Below are 9680 nucleotides of genomic sequence, written 5' to 3'. Positions count from 1 at the left end.
ATTTGCCCCCGTTTCACGTGATATATATTTTTTAAGATTCTCCCCTCCCTTTTTCCCCTCCAAGGAAAGGGAGGGGAAAGAACTGTATTTTTTTCCCAGTCCCAAATCATCTATATGTTAAATATCCATACTGATTTGTCTTGAAGGAGAAACATCGCTTGTTTTTTTATAGCTGTACAAAAGGAGTGAAAAGCCAAGAGGAAGAAGTCTATTTTTTTTTCCTTCTTGTGGAAGAACTTAATGCTGCATTTATCATTAACCTAACACCCCAACATAAAACAAAAGGAAGAAAAGGAGGAAGGAAGGAAAAGAGGGTGATTCGGGAAGAGAGTGATCATGTCAGGGCGGCCCAGAACCACCTCCTTTGCGGAGAGCTGCAAGCCAGTGCAGCAGCCTTCAGCTTTTGGCAGCATGAAAGTTAGCAGTGAGTATTGATTTTATTTTACACCCCTACTTCACCTCATCCTTAGGATAAGAAACCTTTAATAACCAGGATCTTAAAATATCAGACCTCCTGATATAATAATCAGAGGTAATGGAAAAGGGCAAAAACCTGTCTTCAGTCAAGGATAAGGCTGCTCCCTCTTTTCTCCTCCCTTACCCCCTCCCCTGGTCTCATTAACCTTGAATTGAGAGAATATGCTTTTTATTTGGATGATTTAGTTTGAAACATGTTTTCTTTTCTTATACTTTTTGTGCTGCCGGTAGTCCGCTTTATCAAGTGCTTGAGTATTTCCATGTTAAAGTAGTGATGAGTGTTTACTTGCTCATCTTTTTGAATAAAGAGAAGGACAAGACTTGATTCCATTCATTTTGTACATTTGTGGAGTATATGTCTTTTGGAAAGAGGCATGTATCTTAGTTCAGGTCTTAGGTGTTACCATAGTTTTGTATACTTCCTAGAAACACTAAATGTCACAGTCTCCTAACAATTGTTTCTTGCCTGTGTGACTACAAAGTGTTTGTTCTTAATCCAGAGATGAACTTAATTCAGTTACCATTCAGGTTTGTAGGCGAGCATGGAGTTCTCCCTTTAGAAAAGGTCCGTAGGAGCTGGTAGAGACTTAGTAGCAGTAGTATCTCTTCAGGCATTGTTTTAAATTGAATACGTGATTTAATGTTTTTTTAACCTTCTCGTTTTGACATTACCAATTTACCACTATGTAATTTACATTTAATCCAAAGGTAACTTGGAAGTAGGTCCAGGTTTTGATTGAGGTTTATATTGTCATGTTGCCAAATACTACGTTGAATGTTAATTGTCACTGACTCATCAAGTTCAGTTTTGGGGTGTCATTGCATTCAGCCCTTGTTAAATGAGCTAGAAGTCAGGGGTCCCTTCCTAGGACGATTTAAAATACTCTTGCATTGGTTTCCTGTCACATTTAGATAAAACTATGGGTTTAGTTATGAGAATATGGATTTAGACCTTTCTGTCATGGGTTTTGCTGAAGGCTGTGGTCCTGGATATAACAGAGATATTTGAGCTTGTGTTCAGGGTTGTTTCCGGACTGTACTTTTGTCCTAGATTTGTGCTAAAAAGTCTATGTTCTTGAGGTGTTTGGTATAGTTTTGAGCTTGTGTTCAGGGTTGTTTCCGGACTGTACTTTTGTCCTAGATTTGTGCTAAAAAGTCTATGTTCTTGAGGTGTTTGGTATAGTAAGTTCCAGTGTTCCAGGATGTGGAACCATATTTAGTGATAGCTTATTTAAACCATACTTCCAGAATTTGACAAAAATATCTACATTGTTTCCTTATTCCTCAAGAGGGGGACAAGATGAGGGCAAAGAAAACCCATTTTGTTGCCTAGAAGGAGAGAACTGAAGAACTGAGATTTTTAAAAAATCTGTAAATGCTCCTATGTGAAATTTATTATATCCTTAAGGAACATAAAATTACCACTTTTAATTGAACTCAGGGTTTAAATTCATGTTGGCTTTTGGACTTGCCTGAACCAGGGTAGTCTAAGGTAGTAGCTGAATGGCAGATTATTTTTAAAAGTTATTTATTTATTATTTATTTACTTTTGTGACTAGTGCAGAATGCAGGGTATGTGAGGAGGGGAGCTGATGATGCATTTTTCAGGGAAGAATCAAGCTTTCTAAGCACTTCATGGGGTCATTTGAAAGGAATATTTTAAAATTCTGGGGTAATTTTCAGCTATGATGAGGCAGATCTTATAATAGCTACTTAAGAGCCTCTTGTGATACTGGAGTGTTTGTATGTTTTTCATCTTGGTAGTGTAGTTTAAAATCCACTAAAAATCAGTTTTAGGTAATTATTTTATTAGATCAATTTCAGAGCTCAAAATAGAATAGCTTATAATGTTAAATTTTTGGACTTTTCATTTTGTTTTCGGGATTTTCTTCGAAAATGACTCCTTAATTCTTGGTAGCGTGGATGTTGATGGAGGATGGAGTAACTCTTGTAAAGTGTGTAGGTTAAAGTGTTTAATTTTCTATTACCATATAGTTTAACTTAACATTTAAAAAATTGGAGTTCAGTGTGTTTTTGACCACTTGACTTTAAGGACAGTTTAGAAGAAAGGGGAATCATTAAACATTTGTTACAGTGCTACTGTTCTAAGGAACCGCTGTTCAAAAGAGAGATACATAAAGAAATTGAAGTCCTTGGATTCAAAAGCTTATCGTTTAGTTGTAGAGGCAGTTGATGGGAAAAAGTAGGAAAACAATAGCATGGTGACTGCAAGATTATGAATACAAATAGAATGCTTTGTTCAGAGGGATGAAGACTACAGGGGTTAAGGCATCTTGGTTGGAGAGGAAAGACTTCCTGCAGAGATGGGTTTTTAAGACAGGTGTTAAAGGAGGCAGCCACTTGAATTTATAGAGAAGCATAAGGGATTCTAGGTGGAAGGAATGGGCAGAGGCGCAGAGATGGTATTTTTTTGTATGGCAGGTAGATAATTTTTGTACTTAAAAAGCAAGTTGGTAAATCTGAATTAAAGGGTCTTAAATGGGAAAATAAGAACAGATAGAATTTGGGAAATGTGTTTTTGATAGCTGATGGAGGGCAGAGGGGGCCTGTAAGAGTTTGGTTGAGATTCAAGAGAGTTTAGGGTTGTTAGAGTTAGGTTGTTGAACGAGATATTTGAACATGATTTGGGCAGCTGAATTAATGACTTACAGTAGACATTGGAGCCCTTTTAGGGAGATAGTAGGGGATGTTGTGAATCATGAGAAAATATAAAATAAAATGTGAAAATGGTATGAAAATAACACGTTTGAGAGATGGTGTGAATGAGGAACTGGCAGGACTTTGGATTGGATCGAAGGGGAATATTTGGGAAGGAGTCAGGAGTTAAAAATAAATTCTGATGTTGTTGGTCTGGAAGACTTGACCTGCTGAGTTATATTGCCGATTGTAATGGGAAAGTTGAGAAAGTGCCTTGATGAGAGGGTAGATGAGTTCACTTTTTAATAATTTAATGTATAGTAGGTTCCCTTGAAGTTCAGACAGCATTTGGTTACTGGCAATGATATTTAATTTTACAGCCTATTAATTGCACAGTTTCTAACTTTTCTTCCCCTAAAAATGTTGGATTTATTTTTTAGAGCAATAAACTAAGGGTTTTAATTTAAATACTTTCTATTGAAGTCTTAAAAAAGAAAGTAATTTTTTATGTAGATTCAAAAGCCTCACACTTGACCCTAGTTATAATAGTTCCATGGTAATTTTTTGGAAAACAATGGAAATATTTTTTGGACTAAACTGTGACGTAAAAATAGGTATTTTAACTAGCCTTTAATTTAGTCTTTGGAACATGCTTAAAACCTGTTTTTCATAAATAATGATTATTCTTAGGTAAACCTTGCATTTAAAATAATGATAATAATAGTAATAATAGCAGCCTTTACTTGGTTTGTGAAGGCTTCAGTAGAAATTAAAAGTTGACTTTACAACAAAATGCTTTTTGCCTTTTTGGTTGAGTTAAGCATGCATCCTAAGTTTAAATCATGTATTTAAATTGTATATTTGAAATATTGCTTTTTACTTACTATGGTGAAACCAGTGTTTCTTTTTTGTTCACATACAGACTCAAGTGTTATTAAATAAATGTTAATAGCTATACAATTCCTTCTGTAGAATTACGTGATATTTTACTCAAAAAAGAGAAGGAAAGGGACTATCTGTGGTGGTTTTGTTTAAAATATTAGTAACAAATGCTTTTGGTATACTCTTGGCACAAATTTAACTAATTGGGTAGGCTTAATGCTTAAGTATAACGTTTGGAAAGAGGAAAATACGTGAGTATCTCTTAATTAGGTCAGGTTTTTTTTTTTTTTTTAGTCAAAGAATAATTAATAGAAGTTGTATATTGTGCAGTATTTAGTCGTATAGTATTAAAACCAAAGATTACGTGGCAACCTAGAGTTACTGTATTCCCAAGGGAGTGTAATCTTGTGACATTTAAAAATTAGGTTATCAGAATTAGGCAATTTCTAAATCATCCATGTTTACGTGGAAGAGAGCTTGTGTATGAGACTGAAAGCTAGAACTTTACTTTCATTAAATTTTCATTCCTTTCCCAACCAGATCTTTCCAGAGTTTTCCAAACACTAAGACTTTCATCTAAGAATTGCATGCTCTCTTGATGCATGCATCTGTAGAATGCTATTGTGAAATGACTATAAGGCACAGATACTAGGACCAAACTTCAAGGGAACCAAGAGATTCACACATCAATTAATGGCTGATTGTGAATGACATTGAGAAAATGAGGTGACATTCATATCACTGGTATAGTTCATAGAAAATCAGTTCTTGCACCCTGTGCTGTCTGCTCCTTGTTTTGGACTTAAGTTGCAGATGTGAGATACTGTTTTGGAGAAACAGCAAGGCTGGGGAAGCTTGGTGTCAGCAGCAGATTCTGAGACTGCACGTGCTGTGTTTTTGTGTATAAAGAGAATGCTGTGAAACAGGCATATGCTGACCCTGATGCTACTATTTCATACTTTATAATAAGACTCATGGGATTGTGCGATAGGGATGGGGTCAGGCAGGCTATAAGTCTGCTGTCTCTTGTGATACTCCACCCTACAATGGAGAATGGACGGACAGAGCAGGCGTGTGTGCTGGAGTACATGCTGGTATTAACAGGACCAACCTGATTTCCCAGATCCTCTTCTACTAAGAGCATAATCACCATAAGTAAATGAATTTGTTGGAACGTTTAGCCTCTTTTTCTAGCATACTTTTGGATGGGGGAGTGTGGTTCAAAGGGAATTTTGAATGATTTCAAGGATAGTATTTTTATGGTTTACTGGTTTTAAAGTAGAGGTTACAGTCTTTGCTCCTATTTTGGATTGTACAAATCTTCCTTGGTTATAAGAAATGCCTTTGAAATTGGTTGAATGTAATATAGAAATGTATATTCATATAAAGACCTGTGTGAATAGTACAAAGAAAAACTGACAGTAGAATTAAAGGAGCAGTTTGCTTTTCCAAAAGTTTCTTACCATTAAATTGATTTTAAGAAGGGACGTTTGTTGTTTTAAAAAATGAGTTAATACACAGTACATAATAGGCATTCTGTAAATTATTTCAATATATATTTTTGTCTGTAATGTACTTATTCTGGTATAAAAAATATAAAGATAAAACTTTGTAGATTTGGGTTTTTAGTTTACAGTCCCCCTTCCCACTCTTGTTTATGTTTTGGTGAGAAAGGTCTACTTTCAAAAGGTATGCAAGTTAAAACTTTGTAAATAGTTGAGTCTTACATTTTCTTATCGAATAGTTTTCTTAGAAGCGTTTTGGTTTGATCAGATTGAGGTAATGATGTATTTTGTTGTTTTGTAGTTAATTCTGCCAAATCAACTTTTCCTTTTGTCTCCAGGGTACCATAGCCAACAGTGGCACAAAAGATGAACCCTTAATATGTTCCCTTGTCAACATATTCTGGGGTTGTTAATTTCTTGATTATCCTTTGAATTAATAATAAAAAGTAAACATTTCTGATTGAAAAGGAACTGTTTTTCTAGAAACTTGTATTTTAGATCGTGATGAAATTTAAATGCACTTATAGGCCCTAAAGTCAGAGAGGTAGGTAGGCAGGCAGGCAAAAATATTAGTAACACTGGTATAGAGCACTAATATTAGTGTTTTATCATTAATTATGTCATGTGAAATCCTTGGCTTTTAAAGCTAAAAATAAATAGGTTGCTTTAATAGAAAGTGGCCATGAATAATAATGTGATTGACATGTGATGTGCCTATTGAATGTTTACTATGTTCTAAATAAGCATTCTGCCAAATTCTTTATATGCAATATTTTCATTTTTTTAAACATGTTTATTCATTTTTGAGAGACAGAGACAGGGCGTGAGCAGGGGAGGGGGAGAGAGAGGGAGACACAGAATTTGAAGCAGGCTCCAGGCCCTGAGCTGTCAGTACAGAGCCTTATGTGGGGCTCAAACTCACGAACCATGAGATCATGGCCTGAGCTGAAGTCAGGTGCTTATCTGACTGAGCCACCAATGTGCTCCTATGCAGTATTTCATTGTAATCATTACAGCAACTCTACAGAGTAACTAATACTATTATCCCCACTTAATAGGTTAGGTAAATGAAATTTAGAGAAGTGAAGCAATTTACCCAAGGTGACTTGGGCAAAAAGTTGCTTTGCTAGAATTTAAACCCAGGCATCCTGATTCTAGAGCTGTTGCTCTCTATTGTATATGTTTCAGAGAATTGTATTGCTGTTGCCTGTTACTCAGATTCCAGAGATAAGCTAGAGTGCCTTTTGCTTGTAGGATAGTCTTTCATTGATAGTTTAGCAGTGTATGTATAAGACTTTCATGATTAGTACTGCTTTTGAATTAGTTTCAGGGCGTGCCTGGTAGCAAATACAGTACTTAAATATTTATAGTTATATTCAAAAAATGCTTAAAAAATGCTTTTAAGATTTCAGGAAAACTTTTTAAGACAAACATGAAAATGGAGATATTCGGGCTAATGCCAGCCAAAAAAGAAAAATAAGTAGTATTGATTTTTTTTTTAATGTTCAGAGAACTGTTTTTTATTGAGAAGTACTGATTGTTCGTAGGTAAATCTGGTGTATTTATATTTCCAGGTAATATTGGAATGTGATTCTCAATTATCCATTCTTAAGGATTATTTCTTTCTTTCTATAGGGTGTGAAGTGTTGTGTTCTCTTCCTCCTTTTAATAGTTGGCAGCAAACTTCATGAAAATGTGTGTGTGTGTATATATGTATTTGATTTTATGTGTATACAACTAGTTAAGTGTTTATTGGACATTAGTTACATTATAACTGTGAAGCTATCTTCTAGTTAAGGCACTGCATACAGTTACTTAAGCTTTCTTATGAATTATGATTAGCTGTTAGAGAGTAACTTTACTAACACAGTTAAGACCTATTAATGAGAATTGAAAAGGTCACTATCTTAATTGTGGATCTGAAGAAAAAGGACAATCATGGCAAAGTACTTTTTTCTCTTTTGGAAATCTAAGAAATTCTTACAGGCTTAATTGGCTAACATAACTAAAAAGGTTGGGTGTTTTAGATTTCTTTCCAAGGAAGGTTAACCTATCTCTTAACAATGTGACTCCTTCTACTTCCCCTTATTCCATAAAGTCAGTTAATTCTTTTTAATTGATTAACCACTTTCTTCATGACTTGTGTTGAAGTTATTGAGCCGAGTCAAATTGCTACTTCTAGATTTTTAAGAGGCAACATCTGAAGAATTTGAGATGCTGGAGTTATGCCTGGCTTTATACTGCCAGTGTTGCAGGTGCATTAGCTGTCCGATCGGAATTTCAGTTTTCACATTCTGTTCATTAAACTCTGAAGGGAAGGGGGAAGCTTTGAGTTGGTAGGGTTTCAATAATAGTTTGTAATTATATGTATATATATGTGTGTGTGTCATATTTATGTAATAAATAATAATAACCACTATTAATTGCATGCCATATGATGGACAATTACGTGCTTGTCTTATTTACATATTTTGCTTCAAAAGTTAGAATTTACTCATATAATTCAAGATTTTCAAGATTCTCGGTGATGTCTTTGCCTTATTCCTGCTTTTTAACTACCAGTTCCCTTTCCTGGGGACTGTCAACATTCCAGTTTCTTAAGTATCCTGTAGATATTTTGATTCTTTACTGGTTATTTCTCTTATGGAATTATACTTTGTGTGTATACACCTAAATGAACACAGGCTTTAGCATAAGAATGTTAGAATTAAAATAAAATTTAAATCAATGATTCTAGAAAATTGCTGTTGTTTTCCATCCTAGTAGGTTACTAAACCCTTATTTTTTCCAAACGTGAGTTAGATGGGGAGTAAGTGGAAAGATGAGAGAGTGCTTCTCTTGGCAATAAGAGGTAAAATGCTAATAGTCATAACCAGTGAACACTATCACATTTAAAATATTTCCTACTCTTGTTGTATTTGAGAAATGATCTGTAGTGTCAAGTAGGTATTCTCTTTTTTGCTGGAAGTAGTTTGTCGTGGTAAAGAAAAACACAAAGGAACATTTACTTTTTCCTTTAACTTTCCATTTTTCTAACATCGTAGGTGAGAAAAACCTGTTCTCTTGAGAGATCAGAGGCGCAGAGTGCGTCAGTGTCAATGAAGCCTGTGCCTTTTACCTCTTTAAGAGCGCACGGTTTCATTCTGCTTCTAAAATTTTTTTTTTTTCAACGTTTTTTATTTATTTTTGGGACAGAGAGAGACAGACAGAGCATGAACGGGGGAGGGGCAGAGAGAGGGAGACACAGAATCGGAAACAGGCTCCAGGCTCTGAGCCATCAGCCCAGAGCCCGATGCGGGGCTCGAACTCACGGACCGCGAGATCGTGACCTGGCTGAAGTCGGACGCTTAACCGACTGCGCCACCCAGGCGCCCCTCATTCTGCTTCTAAATCAAGCACTCCTTAGTCTATTTTTAAAAATTTTTAATTTTTATAAAATAATATATTCATATGATCCAAAGAAATCAAATCATGCAGAAAGTCTTATTATGGAAGTCAGTCTTCTCTTTCTCATTTCTGTTTCTCACAGGCAACCTTAAAACTGTGATGGCTGTTTTCCCGTATAAGTTTCTGTCTTATTTTTAATTAGCATACTTTTGGCTATTAAAATTACTTTTTGATATTGTTATTTTCTCATTATTTGGATATTATTTATTCTCATCCTAACCGCCCTTTTGCTATCATAGTAATATAGTTATACCATTATTTTCAGTTAAATAATTATTTAAATTATTACTCAAATGATTAATACTCAGTATCTAGACACTAAGCAGTATTCTTAGCAGGAGCAAGTAGTGTACAATGATCACATAAGCCTTTTAAAAATGATTTCATTGAGACATAATTCACATACCATAAAATTCATTCATTTAAAATGCACAGTGGTTTTTAGTATGTCCATAGAGTTGTGAAACTATCACCACAATTTAATTTTAGCACGCTTTTGTCACCCCAAAAAGAAACCCAGTACCCATTAGTAATCATTGCCCACATTCTCCTTCCTCCCATCTCTTACCTACTTTCTGTCTATGGATTTGCCTATTCTCAACATTTCATATGAATGGTATATAGTATGTGACTTTTTGTGACTGGCTTCTTTTACTTCATATAATGTCTTCTAAGTTCATCTGTGTTCTGGCATTTATCAGTACTTCATTC

The 9680-nt window shown here is 35.0% G+C and overlaps 1 protein-coding gene across 3 annotated transcripts in view; it reads left to right on the top strand.

Moving 5' to 3' along the window:
- Positions 1–311: 311 nt before the first annotated feature.
- The window catches only part of GSK3B (glycogen synthase kinase 3 beta), a 193846-nt gene continuing 184477 nt past the window's right edge, over positions 312–9680 (top strand). For all 3 annotated transcript variants that reach the window (XM_019448478.2, XM_019448477.2, XM_019448479.2), the window contains exon 1: positions 312–424. In XM_019448478.2, coding sequence (XP_019304023.1) covers positions 337–424 — 88 coding nt within the window. In that variant the 5' untranslated portion in view covers positions 312–336. The remainder of the gene's footprint in view (positions 425–9680) is intronic.

This window comes from Panthera pardus, unplaced genomic scaffold (assembly GCF_024362965.1).
Source record: "Panthera pardus isolate Hobbes unplaced genomic scaffold, ASM2436296v1 HiC_scaffold_16, whole genome shotgun sequence".
NCBI lineage: Eukaryota > Metazoa > Chordata > Mammalia > Carnivora > Felidae > Panthera > Panthera pardus.
Note: the sequence above shows the minus strand (reverse complement) of the source record. Positions and strands in the feature narration are given on the sequence as shown.